The sequence below is a fragment of the Carassius gibelio genome, chromosome A19, assembly GCF_023724105.1.
Source record: "Carassius gibelio isolate Cgi1373 ecotype wild population from Czech Republic chromosome A19, carGib1.2-hapl.c, whole genome shotgun sequence".
Lineage (NCBI taxonomy): Eukaryota > Metazoa > Chordata > Actinopteri > Cypriniformes > Cyprinidae > Carassius > Carassius gibelio.
In genome coordinates, this window is record NC_068389.1 from 26,761,004 (window position 1) to 26,779,823 (window position 18,820).

Genomic DNA, 18,820 nt, shown 5'->3' on the forward strand with positions numbered 1-18,820 from the left:
GCTTTCCTAATCAAGTCCAATCAGTATAATCAAACACAGCTAGACTCAAATGAAGGTGTAGAACCATCTCAAGCATAATCAGAAGAAATGGACAGAACCTGAGTTAAATATATGAGTGTCACAGCAAAGGGTCTGGATACGTATATATATAGACACATACTGGTTGTAAACATTATAAATGGATCCTTATTGCACCCTGTAAAGCCTGTATATGCCAAAAATGTTCTACTCAAGAATTAATATATCAGCATTTGGGTATGTATTACATATCTTGCATGTGTTTCAGACAAGAATGGGTTCTTGAAGGTGTGTACAGCCCAATAGAGATCAAAGTAGAAATAAACGAGGAAGTGCCTCTCTGCCGGATATACAAGATGAACAATTTCAGACCCTGTCCACCTTCACCACAGTATAAAAATGTATTATTTACTGTCTATCATAAGCCTGTACAACCACAAAGTGAACAGTAACCCTTTGATAAAATATCAACAAGTTTTTTAAAGATTACATTTGAGATATTCTCAGTATAGTTGTATTTTAACCATAAGATTATATACACCACCATAAGACATCTGTGACTGTTTAGTTTCATAACTATCATGATAAGTGTCAATAAAAGAGTCTCTTCTTCATATGAATGTTTATCTCATCTCATTCTTCATCTAGGTTGTGTGTTTAGGGGCTCAACAGAGTGGCTTGCCTCAAAACTACATACAGAAGCTTCTGGCACTGGAGACAAACAACTACAACGGCACTTCAATATTAGATCAGATTACAGACATCCACAAAATGACCTGCAGGAAATTACCTGTTTTTAAAAGATTTTCGAGTTAATTCATCATAAATAAATGGACTTGGACCTGGACTTTAACCCCATGTTAGGCACAATTTGGGTTGAGATATATTGTAATGAGAACAGAATAGAAGACAGACTTATTGTCATAAACAGCTTATAAAAATATTATGTAAAATGTGGAACCAGTGTAAATGTCATTTCTGAAGAAGAAACCAAAGGTTTTCTTGTTTGACTTCAAATCAAGGACTGGATCATTCTGTAAAGTTACACAAACACAAGTGTGTGTTCTGATCACGATGAAGTTTGTGTCTGTTGAATGTGATGTCTTTCTGTAGAGGCTCTTTATTCACCATCAGCTGATCCAGAGAATATCAGACTAACATCTAAAACCTGTAAGTAAAACACACACAGTCAAATCTGAGAGACATTAATGAATAATCCACTTAAGAAGAACTCAAACACACTTTGCTCTATTAAGATAATAATCAAATCCTTTGATAAATAGTGTCAGAAAGCCCTATTTTACCATCCAGGTTATGATGTCAAATCCCAAACACCATGACCTTTAACCTTGAAAGAATTTGGGATATATATTAACCATTATAATCATGGACAGATGTGGGGGGAAAATACTATGTTCTTGCTTTTAAAAAAAAGATTAAGATGATATTTCTTTGTTAATTTAATTAATTCCGTAGAGGCTCTCTATTTAACACAAACATTGATAAACTGGAAGAGCAGAAAATATTATTCATAATATCATTGATATACTCAAACATTAATAACATTGCTATAAACAGAATAAAACTATTGTTTACAGTACAAGGAACCATTCAAATGTAAAAGAAAAAATAAATTTCAATTACAACATATGAACATTTTTAGTCATCACTACTCACTGAAGCTTCTGCAATGCATAATGTGGATTGTCTTTCATATCAGACAGCAGCTTCACATCTGAATCTCTTAGTTTATTTCCTTTCAGATACAGTTGTCTCAGGTGTGAGGGGTTTGATCTCAGAGCTGAAGCCAGAGCAGCACAACCTTTATCTGTGACTCCACAATCACTCAACCTGTAGAGAACAACAACACTCTTCAGTCTCTCAGTTCAGAAATCTACAGCTCAGATCAGCAGAAACTTCACAATAAGAAAGAGAGAATAAATCAACCAAAAATAATTTACTCACTGGTATGTCATTCCAAACCTGTATGATTTATTTCTCATGTTGAAAATAAAATAATATATTTTGAAGGATGCTGGTAATCAAACAGTAAATGATCCACATTGACTTCCATAGTATTTCTTTCCCTACTATGGAAGTTAATAGGGAACAACTGTTTGGTTATTCAAAATTATATTGTGTTAAACATAAGAAAGAAACTTATACAGGTTTGGAATGACATGAGGATGAGTAAATTATGAAGAAATGTTCAATTTTGGGTGAACTATTTCTTTAATCAACAGCAAAATTAACAGATGTAGTCTTAGGTTCAGACTTGCTTCTACATGGTTATTGGAGAGTTAAATTCAATTTACCATGTAAAATATCATAAACTTAAAATATTAGTAGTATCATTCATCCTAGTAGTAGGAGAATTAAAATTTTTAACACATTTATAAGCTACTATCTTACATCATTGTCTCCAGTTTACAGTGAGGATCCTTCAGTCCATCGGAGAGCAGCTTCACTCCTGAGTCCCCAAGGTTATTCTTAGACAGATCCAGTTCTCTCAGGTGTGAGGGGTTTGATATCAGAGCTGAAGCCAGAGCAGCACAAATTTTATCTGTGACTCCACATTCATACATCCTGTAAAGATTAAAGAACACGAATGATGAACTGATACTAGATGCGGTTAAAGAAAAATTGTGAAAACTACAAATGTATTTCAAACAGACAATAAATCATACATGTAAACATCATTAGAGGACAAAAAGACATTGTTGCTGTTTTCTGTCAGTTTTGATCCCTGCCTCATCCATTCCTTCATCACGTCTCAGCACATCCACTACCAATATTTATATTTAGATCTTAAATTCATAAAATTCTGGATGATGGTGTAATGTAATTTATGTGCTTAACTCCATACATGCAAAACATACATTAAATTGAAATGTGTATATCAAATGAAAAACAGAGTTTAAAAAGTTTAAGTTTACTTCAATACTTCTATCACAGCAGTATAAGAGCATGTGTCAGGATAAGTTTTCACATCAAGTTTGCTTCCTATAAATAGCATCATTATGAACATATACAATTTTTGTGCATACGCGACATTAATATATGATGCCCCAGGTCTTGACAGTGATTTTGTGAACATTTTTCCTTTTAATCTTTTGGTTAAAAAAGAATAGAATAAAAACCTTCCTAAAATCATGAATTTGATCATGTTTATCAGACTTACAGAACTGATCTGGATTCTTTAACCACCGGCAGCAGCTTCTGAAGAACTTCAACTGCTGTATGTTGGGATCCAATAAACTTTTTTGGTATAAAAACATCCAACTTCTGTTCTGATGTCAGTAACACATACACCAGAGCGGACCACTGTGTAGAGGAGAGTTCGGATTGTTTTATTTTTCCAGATGTCAGATAATCTTGGATCTCCTGCATCAGTAAATCATCACCCAGTTCATTCAGACAGTGGAACAGATTGATGGATTTCTCTGGAGATTGATTCTTCCTGATCTTCTGCTCGATGTACTGAACTATTTCCTCTTTTTTGTAGTAGCAGCTTCCTGTCTGTATCAGTAGTTCTCGTAAGAGAGTCTGATTGGACTCCAATGAGAGTCCCAGAAGAAAACGCAGGAAAAGGTCCAGATGTCCATTCTTACTCTGTAAAGCTTCATCCACTGCTCTCTGATGCAGCTCGGATAATGAAGCATATTTCTTAAGATTCTTAGACAATAAACTTTGTTTAGTTTGATCAAACACATTGATGTTGTCATGTGTGAAGGAGCGGTGTGCATATAGAGCAGCTAGATGTTCCTGGATGGTCAGATGAACAAAGCAAAAGACTTTCCCCTGAAACAAGCCGAACTCCTCTCTGAAGATCTGAGTGCACAATCCTGAGTACACTGATGCTTCTGTCTCATTAATGCCACACTCTCTCAGGTCTTGCTCATAGAAGATCAGGTTGCCTTTCACAAGCTGCTGAAAAGCCAGTTTCCCCAGTTTGACAATCATGTCTTCATTTTTACCTTTCTTCTCATAGTCCTTCTCATGTTTGACCCAGGTCTGAAGGATCAGGAAGTGTGTGTACATTTGAGTGAGAGTTTTGGGAATCTCTCCACTCTCTGCTTCACTCAACATCTTCTCCAGAACAGTGGCTGAGATCCAGCAGAACACTGGGATGTGGCACATGATGAAGAGGCTCCTTGATGACTTCAGGTGTGAGAGGATCCTGTCGGCCAGACTCTGATCACTGATTCTCTTCCTGAAGTATTCCTCCTTCTGTGGGTCGTTGAAGCCTCGTACCTCTGTCACTCGATGGACACACTCAGAGGGAATGAGATCAGCTGCTGCTGGTCTGGAGGTGATCCAGATGAGAGCAGAGGGAAGCAGATTCCCCACAATGAGGTTCATCAGCAGCACATTCACTGGGGCCGATTCACTCACATTACACAACCTCACATTGCTCTGAAAATCCAGAGACAGACGACACTCGTCCAGACCATCAAAGATGAACAACACTTTATATTCATCATCGGATATTTTTATTTCTTTTGTTTCAGGGAACAAGTAATGAAGAAGATCTAAAAGACTGAGTATTTTGTACTTCATCAAGTTGAGCTCTCTGAAAGGAAGAGGAAATATGAGCTGGACGTCCTGATTCTCTTTCCGTTCAGCCCAGTCCACAATGAACTTCTGCACAGAGACTGTTTTTCCAATACCAGCGACTCCCTTTGTCAGCACAGTTCTGATGGCTTTGTCTTGTCCATGTAAGGCTTTGTCTTGTCCAGGTAAAGCTCTAAAGATGTCATTGCATTTGACTGGTGTGTCCTCTGTTGCTGCTCTCCTGGATTGTGTCTCAATCTGTCTCACTTCATGCTCATTATTGATCTCTCCACTTTCACTCTCTGTGATGAAGAGCTCTGTGTAGATCTCATTCAGGAGTGTTGAGTTTCCCTTTGTCACTGTTCCTTCATGCAGACACTGGAACTTCTTCAACAGTTTTAATCTGAATGTGCTTTGGTCCAGTGAGAGTTAAAAATAAAAAATAAAATAACAGATTACAACATTAAAGAAGTATAAGTGACACTTAAGCAAATAAACAAACATTAATCTATTAATCTAAATCATGTCTGCACCAGACATGCATGCCTTCGCAAAACATTGTCATTATCTTGCAAAGATATTTGGGTTCTCTGTTGTGGAGGAGAGTTCAAAACAAAGCAGTCTGGATATCCGGTTCGCGGACGAAGCATTCAGTTCACCAAATCAAACTGAATAGTTTTAAACGATTCGCATCTCTAATTCTCGTTAATCCACAAATGACTTAAGCTGTTCACTTTTTTAATGTGTCTGACACTCCCTCTGAGTAAAAACAAACCAATATCGCGGAGTAATGCAGGCACTCAAACAGTACACTGACTGAACTGCTGTGAAGAGAGAACTGAAGATGAACACCGAGCCGAGCCAGATAGCGAACAACAAACTGACTCGTTCTCGAGTCAAGAACAAAGTGCTGGTGCTGACACAAATAGAGTGTAAGGCTGTGAGAAACACTGACTGTAATATAACACTGACATAACTGTTGCTCCTCTATGCCTTTCTGTTGATTTTTACAAATCTCATCAAAAAATGAGGCATGATCTGATTGTCCAGCTATCCAGTGCATTATGATTTTCTGAATACCTCAAGTGTGTGACGGAAATGTTACGCCCTTTACCAGGTTCATTAAACTTTCCTCCGTAAAATGCGCTTCAGTTGTAATGCTCTGCATTGTTGTGGACAAGAAATTTTTTAAATTTTATTTCCTATGTAACTTGTGTCCTCTTTTGGAAGGCCAAACAAAGTAGTTTGGCTTTTGCAACAAAACAACATAGCAGCGGCAGAATCAATACTACAGCAAGATTAAAAGTTACGCCTTCTTTCTTTGCATGAACTATTGGACGGTGTAATGCAAATCTTCCCACACAGTGACATAGATATTTGGGGGGGTGTTTGAACAAGACATTTTAGGTGAGTGTGGACGAGCGTTCACTTTTATAAAGAATATATCTTTGGTTTTGAAAACCTTAATCTTAACAACTTTAAAGGTTCTAAATGTAGGATTGACACCGAGTGGTTGAACTAGGTATTGCAGTCCAAATTAAAAATATTGGAAATGAAATACGCTGTGTTTTCCGCCAACTGGCGACCCAGGGTCTCGTAATACAGTTGAGTAAACTGGCAGTGGAAGGGTTTTACAAACCAAAACAGAGACTGACATTCTGGCCCGGAAACGCATATTTGCAAAGGAGAATAACAGACTGTAGCATTGTTTTTTAGATAAACAAGTATGTTTAACCAAAATATCTATATATATATAACATAACATATTATGGTATTTTTATGCTTTAGTAGACTCAAAAACTTACATACATCACCTTTAAGGATCTTCTGTATGCATGAACAGCTTTTAACACTCCAAAGACATATGTCCATATGTCATATGACCCCTTTAATAACCTTATTAATAATATTGCTATTAATAAAGCAGAATAGTACAGAATATGAACGCATCGCGCTAGTACATGTTTAGTTCTTTTAACACTTAAAGAAACACTGTTGTAACACTGTAGAAAAAAACATTATAAAGAAAACTATGGCTTCATAGATTGCTTGCCTGTACATATATGTTTTTAATTAAAAACATAAAAAAGTAGATCCTGGCAAGTCTTGACTGCATTTCAGTTCCATATCACTTCTTCCAATTCATTTGAGTTATTTAAGGTCCTTATACAGCATACAACAGCGAATTTTCCCAGTGGCAATGCATCATTCATTTTCATAAATTAATTTTCACTACAATCTCCTTCTGCTGAATTACTCAAAATTAAACAATGAAATATTAATTTTACGTTTCTTTTATAATTAAAAAGATAATTAAATAATCAAATAGACTAAGTTCTTAAAATAAATAATACAAAATAACACAATGAAATATTAATTTTACGTTTCTTTTATAATTAAAAAGATAATTAAATAATGAAATAGACTAAGTTCTTAAAATAAATAATACAAAATAACTAATATAAATAAATAAATGTCACTTTTCATTTCAGCACTAGTTTACATGGGTGGTTTATTGATTTTTGGATTTTGATAATTTGCCAAATTCTGGCCTGCATGCTTTATTAGTTGTGTGTAGACTGTCTCTCTGTATGTCTGTCCCAACAAAAAGAGTTGTACCTCAGATCAGTTGATGTGTGTCCTCCCTCAAGTTGCACTGGCTGCTCCATAGACTGGTCGTTCTTCATGTAAGACTCCAGTGAGTTTAATCTGTCACTGTAGAATTGAGTTAATATATCAATAAACCCAAATTATCCATGGTTTAAAGTCATTTTAGAACAATTTCAGAGTTGAAAAGCCTGAAATCACATTGGATTCATTCGGACTGATGAAAATCTCTGTCTGGACAGCATTTTTGCAATGTACTTTTCTGAGAAGAGCAATCACACAACATTTTAAGATCAAGAGTCAAAGAATCAGACACTGCTGTTTCTTATGTATCATATTTACCATTATGAATTACGATACAGCTTGATTTGCTGGTCCATTGGGTCAGATTGCTTTCTTTTCAACGACACATCCAGAACATCAGTGATGAGTATGTGTGGAGGTCACTGAGTTTTAATTGCTTTAATTGCCAGATTTTTATTGATTTCTTGCTTTTGTAAATTTAATAATTTGCCAAATTCTGACCTGCATGTCCCAATAAAAAGAGTTGTACCTCAGATCAGATGATGTGCGTCCTCCCTCAAGTTGCACTGGCTGCTCCATAGACTGGTCACTTTTCATAGACACACAACTGGACTCTGGTGAGTTTGATCTGTCACTGTGGAATTGAGTGTAATTTAATAGACAACAGCAGATATAATAGACACAAGAGATCATAAAGCTGCTTTAATATATAATTGATCTGCCTTGTACCTCAGATCAGATGATGTGTGTCCTCCTTCAAGTTGCACTGGCTGCTCCATAGACCGGTCACTCTTCATGGACACACAGCTGGACTCTGGTGAGTTTGATTGCTCCCTAAAGAGTTGATTTTAAAAGAATAAAGACAATAAAATAGACACAACAGAAAATAATTCATTAAGTTGAGTTTCCATGGAGATAACTCTTTAATACAAAAAAAAAATGTTGTCTCTGTCTATCGCTATCTCAATCAATCTATCTCCCTGTAAATGGGAAATGCATTTTCTGGAAAATTAAAATCACATGAAGACTTAAATGTACCTGCGTTCTGGAGAAATATCCTGTTCTGATGTTTGTTTGTCCTCCATGATTCAGTCAGTCTTCATGGAGCTGCATCTGTTTGCTTAATGAATCAAACACTAACTGAGTCAAAATGACATACAAAACACAAAAGATAAAAATTTATGAATCTGCAATTTTCTGTTTACTTATAGACACTCAAGCTGCTCAGTATTGTTACATTTTTGTTGCAGTTAGATTACAGTAGCCTACAATGTTTTAATACAGGCTAAAATCTACATTTGCAGTACGAAAAAAGAATAACAAATAATAATTATATTAATAATAAATATTGTAACCAAAATATGATGCACAGAATTTGAGTTAAAAAAGTAACCAAACTGGAAAAGTTACATTCTAAAAAAATATAACAGTATAGTTTTATATTTGCAGTCTCTGCAAAGGCATGCCACTTGATAATGAAGTTTAGCTGTACAACATTACACATACAAAATAATTTTCAACATAACCTCACATTTACTAAATGCTAAACTAAATATGTAATACTTAGTACTGCAAAGGATTACTAAAGTATTGCAGTATTGCAAGTTTAATTTGTATAGGTGATTAGGGAATGTTGTAACATCATCATTTTAACTCATTAGAAATAAGCTACATGGTCAATTAAGAAAACCCAAAATATCTACTCTTTGGCTACAAATAGACCTCTCTCTCTAGTAGTGTTCTCCTTTCTAAAGCAGAAGGTCTTTCCCATTGGGAATTAATTGACCATAGTATATACTGTAGACTGGAGAAAAGCATGGCTGTAACCCCATAACTATTTTATTACCAACAAGAACAATGATGTCCACTTTAATATACTGCAATAATTCAGCAGTGTCCAAATATTCTGATATATCTGGCACGTTTAGTGGTCACGAAGATGAAACATTAATATATTTATTCGATTCTGAACTGATTCTGAAGTTTTTGTCTAACTTATATTAACATTTAAATAAACCTCTCATCTTTGTAAAGTCCTTTAATTTGAAAGATATTATTTGTTATTAAACATACTCTAAAGAAAGATTATATTTCACTATTTTTCTTTTTTTATCCATAAACAAAAATGTAGGGGTAAAAATGTATAATTTTTTTGACTCATTGTGCAAGTGTCTTTGTTTATAGCTAGAAAAATAAGATAGATTCCTGAAACAAATAGTTTTTTTTTTTTGTAAAGATTTGACTAAAGACTTGATTAGGTTTAACCAGCATTCTTCCTGTTTTCATTTGTTTATTTTAAATGAACTTTCTCTTGTTAGCAATATTTCACCATAGAATATGTTTGGTACTACATTTATCTTTGACTTATACTTTTATCTGCCCTCTTCATTTGTGCCATATGTATGTATGTATGTGCATGATTATCCTTACTTGTTCTTGTGGTTATCTGATTCTACATTCAAATTATTTTGTTGAAGCTTAATAAATAAATAAAAATCAATGAATTACTAACTGTTTAACAATGAAGTTTATATAATAGTTTAATTTTAAGAAGAGTATATTAAATTGTTTTCTTCTTAAAATTAAATGTTTTACTGTTCGTTTGCATTTTATTTAAATGCTTAATTTTCTTCAGTAAATTTTAACACATTCCATTAAATTGAAACACATCCACACCCAACCACAAACACACACAGAGAGCGAGAGAGAGAGAGAGAGATAAAGAGAGAAAGAGAGACGTTAAAGCGAAAATTGTTAGGCTTTTTTGGTAAACCAAATATTTAAACTACTTGTTGTATTTTGGTTTCATTATACTTTTTGTTTTAGATTTGTTTCCAGAATGACGTTTAAAAGTAGCCTAATGTTCCCAATCTGAAGCCTACCGAAAATTAGATAAAAAGTGTAGGCTATATTTCAGCATATAGCATTTTAGTAGTTCTTTATTAGTCCACCAAAGCCAATTAAGATATGATGATCAAGATCTTCATGTTTCATCAAGAGAATCATGCTAGTGATTATGTTAATATTAGGCTTGTTTGAGATACACCTTGCCTCTCCTGAAATGTGAGCAAAATCTGCACAGAACCATAGACAGTAAAAGAAATGGACACAGCGACCCCATTGGATTCAACGGAGACAAGTGAAGTCAATTAGAAGCACACACTTCCTGGGGGTCGGGCGTAGTGTGCAGTGTGCAGACTCAAACTGAGCTTGATGACGTAGATGTCACGTGAGCAACCTGTAAGTCTTCTAATCGCTGTGCCGAAAGAAATCTGAATCACCCAGGGGTGATCACCAGTGATCGGTTCTGCGCAGGGGGGCAGGGTTTCATATTTTACATTAATAATTTCACATTTCACAATTTCACATTTTACATTAATTTTGGCGTCACTTTGACAGTGAATAACTTTACATCTGAGGCGTTTAAAGACTGTCCATTTTTTATTTTTGTCCATTAATTATTTCTAAAGAAACACGAAAATGTATAAAAGGCTACATTACCTTGTATCTTAGGTTATGGTATCGTAGAAGCAGTTTTTGTAAAAAATAGGCTAACGGTTGAGTCATAACCGTATGGACAGGAGTAGAAGCTCGAAGACAATCTTTTACTGTCTATGAGGCAATCGGGGGAACGTGGAGGCATAAAGTCAAGGGAGATAATTAATCAGAATACTTACCAAAATGTGCTCCTGTTCACGCTCTCCTACTCTGCAAGATTCGGTGGGTGATTCAGATTTCTTTCGGCACAGCGATTAAAAGACTTACAGGTTGCTCACGTGACATCTACGTCATCAAGCTCACTTTGAGTCTGCGCAGTACGCTCGACCCCCAGGAAGTGTGTGCTTCTAATTGACTTCACTTGTCTCCGTTGAATCCAATAGGGTCGCTGTGTCCATTTCTTTTACTGTCTATGGAATCACCCACCGAATCTTCCAGAGAAGGCGAGCGTGAACAGGAGCAAATTTTGGTAAGTATTCTGATTAATTATCTCCCTTGACTTTATGCCTCCACATCCCCCCGATTGCTTCATAGACAGTAAAACATTGCCTGCGAGCTTCTCCTCCTGTCCATACGGTAATTTCTCTACTGTGCGACAGAGAGTTGCTGGTTATGACGCAATGGTTAGCCTATTTTTTACAAAAACTGTCTTTACGGGACCATAGCGTAAGTTAAAAGGTAATGGAGCCTTTTATACGGTTTTGTGTTTGTTTAGAAGTAATTAATGGACAAATGGAGTCTTTAAATGCCTCAGATGTAAAGTTATTCACTGTCAAAGTGATGCTAAAATTAATGGGAGTCAATGGAATGCTAACAGCAGGTGGGGAGACAATCTTTTACTGTCTATGAGGCTATCGGCAGGACGTGGAGGCATGAAGTCAAGGCAGATTATTTATCAGAATACTTACCAAAATTTGCTCCTGTTCACGCTCGCGTGGCGGCAAGGAAGTCGACCGGAAGTTGAAGTCGGCCGCATGCCGCCATCTTGTAGCAGAACTTCACTTGCGTTAGCATTCCCATTGACTCCCATTCATTTTGGCGTCACTTTGACAGCGAATAACTTTACATCTGAGGCGTTTAAAGACTCCGTTTGTCCATTATTTATTTCTAAAGATACACGACAATGTATAAAGGGCTCCATTACCTTCTATGTTACATTATGACCCGTAGAAACAGTTTTTGTAAAAAATGGGCTAACGATTGCGTCATAACCACTCAACTCTCTATCGCATTACCGTACAGACAGGAGGAGAAGCTCGCAGGCAATTAACTTAATATGGCGTACTGGCGTTACATTTTAAAATACTATACAAAATAATTAATCAGAATACTTACTCCTGCTCACTCACGACAAAGAACTCCCCGCTCAAGCTCGCCGTCTCTGCAAGATTAACGATGGCAGTTTGCACGCACAGCCACTAGAAGATTTACATCTGTCAGACAGGTTGCTGATGTAATCAAGCTTAGTTTGAGTCTGCGCGTCAAAAACGCTAAAAATGGGCTTCACTTGTCTCAATTGAGTTCCAATGGGGTTGCTGTGTCCATTCCTTTTACTGTCTATGGGTGATTCAGATTTCTTTCGGAACAGCGATTAGAAGATTTACAGGTTGCCCACGTGACATCTACGTCATTGTAACAGATATGCAGGTCATCGATTCATGGGTTCAATTCAAGCCACAAATGAAACCCTGTTTGTACTAAACGCCTGGCCTGGCGCCAGCCTGGCTGGACTTAAATTATTTTACGATACCCATGCGAGCCTCAAAGGAAACCTGAAAACCCCCCCCCCCAAATTCCTTAACACACACACACACACACACAAAGAAACTTTCTCAAAGTTACTTTTTGTTGTAAGTCCTTATTAATATGTATTTTGAATGTTTGTGTATTGCATAAAAATGGTTAATCCTGGGTAAAGGGTTAAAGTGCTGACTTATAAGTGGAAATGCGTGATTTAATCCTTATACTTTCTCAAAGAGTCATGTTTCTGCAACCCCCACTCCTGACCAGGTCGTAAAGCTTTATGACCCCTGGGCAACAGAACAGGAAATCTAAGCCTTAGGAAAGAATGGTCAAATGTAGTCTAAATGTGTATATATAGTATTGTTTCCTTTTTGTACATTAGATGTTTCCCATATAAATTGGGACTATCTGCAATTTATTATCTTTAAATGTTTAATTCTACATTTGAATGTAACTTCATGTTTTGATCACATATATCTATTATGTTTAGTCTTGTTCTAATCGTCATGCTCTGACAGACCCATTTATCTAGAGCAAAAGTAATGAAATATGTATGTTACCTGAATTACAAACTTGCTAGAATAATCCCTGTAATTTGGACAAGCACTAGATCACCGGGGGGTGCCTCCACAGAGACAAAGGAACTTTTCCCTCCGTTTCAGATCGCGGACTTTCATTGGCTGTTTACGCGAAAAAGGGGCGTGAACTATTTCAAGCTATAAGAATTGACCAAACAAGGTCCACTTCTCTTCTCTCTTCTGCTCTTCTTCCTCTTCCCCGTTCTCGGATACGCTGCTCTCTAACGTTGTTTCCGCGCGGCCATAGGCCGCGCTCACAGCGCAAACCCCCTCAGCACAGGGGCTGAGAGAAAAAGCCATTTTAATGGCTCCTTTAGAAGTTTTCGTTTCGTTCTTTTCTTTTCTTTACTAAGTTTATTCAACTATTCGCCTCTCCACGCAAGGAAGACGAATTCTGGAACAATGTTTGTTGAACCTTTCAAATACCGCGCGAGGACAGAACAAAGGACCACGTGCTCCACGCTCACGCCAAGCGCAGCGTGCATGCGCGTCACATGGCCTCCGTTTCATGGCACATGGCTGTTTCAACGGGAACAGCGCGTAAAGCTCACAAGCTCGACGCCGATCTCACGCCACTCACATGGGACACCTTTTGCAAGTATCACTTTCTCTATGGAGATTTAAATGCTGCTTTAAAGTGTTGTTATGATCTGATTTGTTGTTGGCTTCTAAAAGTTACTGACTATGATTTTCATACCTGAGCTCCTTATGTGATCCCATTCTATTTTCTCTCTCTCTCTCTCTCTCTCTCTCTCTCTCTTTCTCTCTCTTTTATTTGGATTCGTTATGTATTGTATAAAGCTTACTGTTTGTATTGTCGTACGCATATTTACTCTGTGTGATTTGTAGTTTGATGTATTACTAGTTTAATTATTAAAAACCCATATACTGACGATTGGCTTGGACTCCACCCCACTTACATTACGAGTCACTGAGATGTTTGACCTATAGCTACAAGCTCTAAATTTAGAAACTAAATTTATCATAAGGATAGGATAATATTTTCATGGCCAGAGAATACTTTTCCTTGAATTATAAGGCGTGATAACTTTATTGAAAATTGATAGGTCTACAGTGGTGTGCTGGACATACCACGGTTTGATCTGCAGTAATTTACAGTAAGAGATATCACAATAATTGATATGAAGAATGTAATATTGACATATTAATGAGTAAGTTACAGTGCCCTGTGATTATTTATTGTTATAGGCAATTGAGATATTTTTCATAATCAAATTTAATGTAACTGTCATCTGAGATATATATTAATCAAATTCCTGATTAATTATTCAAATTCCCTATATATCATTTGAGTTAATTACTACGTAAAACTCATTGTTGTTACATCATCAAGCTCACTTTGAGTCTGCGCAGTTCGCTCGACCCCCAGGAAGTGTGTGCTTCTAATTGACTTCATTTGTCTCCGTTGAATCCAATGGGGTCGCTGTGTCCATTCTTTTTACTGTCTATGATGCTGACGTGTACCAAAAAAACTCTCGTGACGGCGGGGCGCCTGTTTCAGATTGAGCAGTCGAGCGCAGTTGCTCTCGACCGACTACGCTGTTCAAAAGCATGTTGGGAAACGACTGACTGACGACACAGCTTCATGGTCATTGGCTGAGAATGTCAGCTGATACATTTTCTCTTTATTCTAAGAACTAGATTACCCATTTATTATTTATATTTACATGCATAAACTAAACAAAAACAAAACACGCCTAGTGAAGTTAAGGATTAGGACATGCATTTATTTTATTTGGTCTCTTTATTATATTGTCTGTTTTTGTGAATTAATAAATCAATCCATTTAAAATATACATGTGCACATATACAAATGGACTGTTTAGCCATTATGCCCCATCTTTGTGTGGTTTAATATGTGTTAGGGCCTGTCCTAAAACAAGGGAAGAAATTCTGAAGAATGTTTGCTACAAAACAGCTTTGACTCAACTATGGAAAAATACTATGGACGTGAAATGGTGGCAGAAACATGCTTGTTTGCAAATATTCTTCTAAATTCCCTCTTTTGTATTCAGCAGAACAAAAGAATTGATGTACATGATGACAAAACAACGGTATTTCGCTTACATCCACTTCGTCTGCGAGAAAAAACGAGATCTCCTTTACTGACGTTTGCAGGGCGACATAACAGCGATATTCAGAAGTGTCCGATTTCAAAGGGTTTTTTTGACCCCTCTTCCTGCAGCCGCTTACTCTCGCCTACATTTCAGTCGAGGCAAGGCGGACCTCAAACAAGCCCTCGGACACTTTTCTAACCGGCATCATGCATCTCGCGGTGATCGGTCCTCACCGGTGATCGGTTCTGCGCAGATTTGGCTAATCTAACAAGCCTATTCTTACAGATAGGCATATAACGAGGAAGTCACGTCACACACCTAACCCGAAGACTCATTTGCTTAATCTACATATTTGCCTAGGCTCCCAATATGTTCCTGATTTCTCCTTACACGTGAAATCCTACATAAACAGCTAAAATAAATATTGTTAGACACTTTCACTTTAATGCTCAGTTTTTTTTTCGCCGATTAAAATAATCTTAAAACGACGCAGGTAAAAACCAAGGCCACTTTCGCTTTTGACAATCCTGCTTGGAAGAAGCAGAATGCTTTCAATTCAGTTTAGATTTGTATAACTTTTTTTAATCAAAAATTGTCGATGAATGTTGGTAAATGTATGAAAAATCAAGGAAAAGTGTTGAGTGAAGCGCTTAATGTTTCTTTATTGTCTTATGTGTTAAAGTATTTAATGTTAAAGTAGCTTGCTTAAACCAGGGATATCCGCATTTTTAGCGAACCCCACTCGGAAACTTACCTTGAACGAAATGTGACGTTACAGCTTCTCAAAATGTTTACGTCCCATCAAGTAGAACTTCCTGCAAAAGCTACCATTAAAAATTATTCTACAATTAAACGTAAACATTCGGTTACTAAACGGAGATTATCCGGTTTTCTGATTTAGTTCTGTTCAGAAGCATGACGTGTGCCAGGCACGTGCACAGGTAGGGCTCAACCTGTGCAGAGCACATGCCCTTTTTGCCCTTACACTCCGAAGTGCCTTTTTTTTTTTTTTTTTTTTTTTTCAATGCTATTGGTCACCCTTTACGCCTGTCTGTCTGTTTTACCAAATTAAAGTTCTTAAAACGAGCTTGTGTAAATCTTATTCGATCATCAAGCGGTCAATAAGCTGATAACTCCGCCCCTCTATATTCATTGAATCAACTGAAGTTCCACAGCAGCCGCACAGTAGACACCAGCTGAGCTGAACAAAGTTTTGCGAAGGGTAAATAAATATCTTGTTGTTTGAATAAGTACTACTAAACACTGTCTATAAAGGCTCATATTTTATTTATTTGATGTCTGACTGACTCACTGACTGAGACATGTGGGACGTCGCCTGAGAGAGAGGGCTAGCATTTGCCATCTAGTCATAGCCAATACATAGCCAACACTTAAATAGCCTGTGCGTACAGTTGCATTTCATCTTTTATAAAATGCTAATTTGGCCAAATGCATTTTACCACAGGAAAAACTGAGCGCTCCGTCTATATAGCTAAAAAAAACTAGTTTGTAACCTGTAGATGAAAATGTAATGTGATGCCGGCAGCGGCAGGCGCCGTCGCCGTTTTAATGACGGACAGAAAAAAAAAAAAAAAAAAAATCACATTTGCACACATTCGCTGGTCAAAAACGATATATTGATAAGTAATACAACAACATATAATTTGTTTTTACCATCGGAAAATCATAACAGGTGCGCCCCCGCGCTGTTTCGTACTCGAACTTACACAAAGCGACGAGTGATCCTCGTCACCTAGATAAGTGGTGGACAGTAACGGAGTAGCTTTACTTCGTTACTGTACTTAAGTACATTTTTCAAGTATCTGAACTTTACTGGAGTAGTTTTATTTTGAGTAACTTTTACTTTTACTTCACTACATTCCAAAGCATAAGATCGTACTTTTAACTTCACTACATTTCATAAAACATATCGTTACTCCCTATAATATATCACGTGCTCCGACACGCAGAAGCGGTGTCTGATTCATCATGAATGAACTGAGTCTTTTCAAAATAAACTTTACTCAGATCGCGAATCGCACTAAACGATTCGTTTACGAATTAGAATGATCCGATTGCAGCTGTTCTGGAGTCGACCCCTCACTGATTCAAATTAACGGTTTAGTGTGAGTCTCCTGAAGTAAGAACAGGCAGATCTTGTGAGCGTGCGTGCGTCTGATGTTGCTAAAAGTAAGTTATTAATGTCGAAATTTAGGATTAATTATTGTAACTGAAAATCATATTTAGGTCAAAATTGTTAGTTGTTTGGGAACTAAATCCGCTGTAGATAGAGAACTATTTAAGCCCACTGAAATGCTCCAGTGCAAAGCAGACACATCTATCAGCGTCTCCGTGTATTAGGTTAAAAAATAAAATAAAATAACCTTAAACTAACACAGATTAAATAAAATAACTCATGCTTGTCCAAATTCCCCGCAACCGTAATATTAACAGTTTGGAAATGGAGTTATTTCTTACATTCTTTGGTCGAAGTTTTCAGATCGGCAATTCGGAGCCTGTTCGCGACTCGGTTGATTCAGATCCGCACTTCGGAGCCTGTTCGCGACTCGGTTGATTCAGATCGGCACTTCGGAGCCTGTTCGCGACTCGGTTGATTCAGATCGGGACTTCGGAGCCTGTTCGCGACTCGGTTGATTCAGATCGGCACTTCGGAGCCTGTTCGCGACTCGGTTGATTCAGATCGGCACTTCGGAGCCTGTTCGCGACTCGGTTGATTCAGATCGGGACTTGGGAGCCTGTTCGCGACTCGGTTGATTCAGATCGGGACTTCGGAGCCTGTTCGCGACTCGGTTGATTCAGATCGGCACTTCGTAGCCTGTTCGCGACTCGGTTGATTCAGATCGGGACTACGGAGACTGTTCGCTACTCGGTTGATTCAGGTCGCCACTTCGGAGCCTGTTCGCGACTCGGTTGATTCAGAGCGCCACTTCGGAGCATGTTCGCAACTCGGTTGATTCTGATCGGGATATCGGAGCATGTTTGAGATTTTTTTTTATTCAGATCTGGACATCGAAGCAAGTTTGTCAAACGGTTAATTGGTGATAAATGAATATTTGGACTTGAGGCTTTTTTTACCTGTCGATTCAGCATGTACATGGACCCACACACAAAGGTGGACACACTCTAGACTTAATCATCAGTAAAGCTCTAAACTTTTCATCCATTGTTATTAAGGATGTTATTCATAACGGTACTGAAAATAAGCAAATATTGTTAGCTGATGCTAACTGTCTAGCTAACAAGCTTGCTGGTGCTAACTTGAGGTAATTTTTATAATGTCCAAATATTTTTATTCAACCACCAAATATTTTTATTGTAGGTGGCGTATCAACGTAGTCCATATCAACAACAAAAATATATCTTCACTCCATATAGTGGTTATTTTGGAAAAAATCCCAGGTATTTTGATCAGTAGGATTATAAAAAAAAAGTGCTAATATAAAATTAAATTAGCCTATATAAAATTGCAAACATCTATCTTTCAGTACTTTTTTACTTAAGTACATAAAAAATTTAGTACTTTTGTACTTTCACTTGAGTAAAATTGAAAAAGGAGTACTTTTACTTTTACTGGAGTAATATTTTATTATACGTATCTGTACTTTTACTCAAGTACTTGATTTGTGTACTTCGTCCACCACTGTAGATAACATATTTCTAAGAAATTTCTTCTTTGATTTATGATTGCTGATACACTTA

At 37.0% G+C, this 18,820-nt stretch overlaps 1 protein-coding gene across 4 annotated transcripts in view; it reads right to left on the reverse strand.

Annotated features, from left to right (window-relative positions):
• si:ch211-149a19.3 (NACHT, LRR and PYD domains-containing protein 12) overlaps positions 1–18,820 on the reverse strand; it is a 149,019-nt gene that overhangs the window by 33,593 nt on the left and 96,606 nt on the right. Inside the window, exons 1-4 of one of the 4 annotated variants that reach the window (XM_052532928.1) lie at positions 8,242–8,329; positions 7,933–8,037; positions 3,200–4,984; positions 2,431–2,604 (exon numbers count right to left, since the gene is read on the reverse strand). The exons of 1 other annotated variant lie outside the window; for it this stretch is intronic. In XM_052532928.1, the coding sequence (XP_052388888.1) occupies positions 2,431–2,604; positions 3,200–4,984; positions 7,933–8,037; positions 8,242–8,288 (2,111 nt within the window). In that variant the 5' untranslated portion in view covers positions 8,289–8,329. Of the gene's footprint in view, positions 1–2,430; positions 2,605–3,199; positions 4,985–7,932; positions 8,038–8,241; positions 8,330–18,820 lie in introns of those variants that run through there. 2 more of the 4 variants (XM_052532926.1, XM_052532930.1) reach the window with 2 other exon arrangements.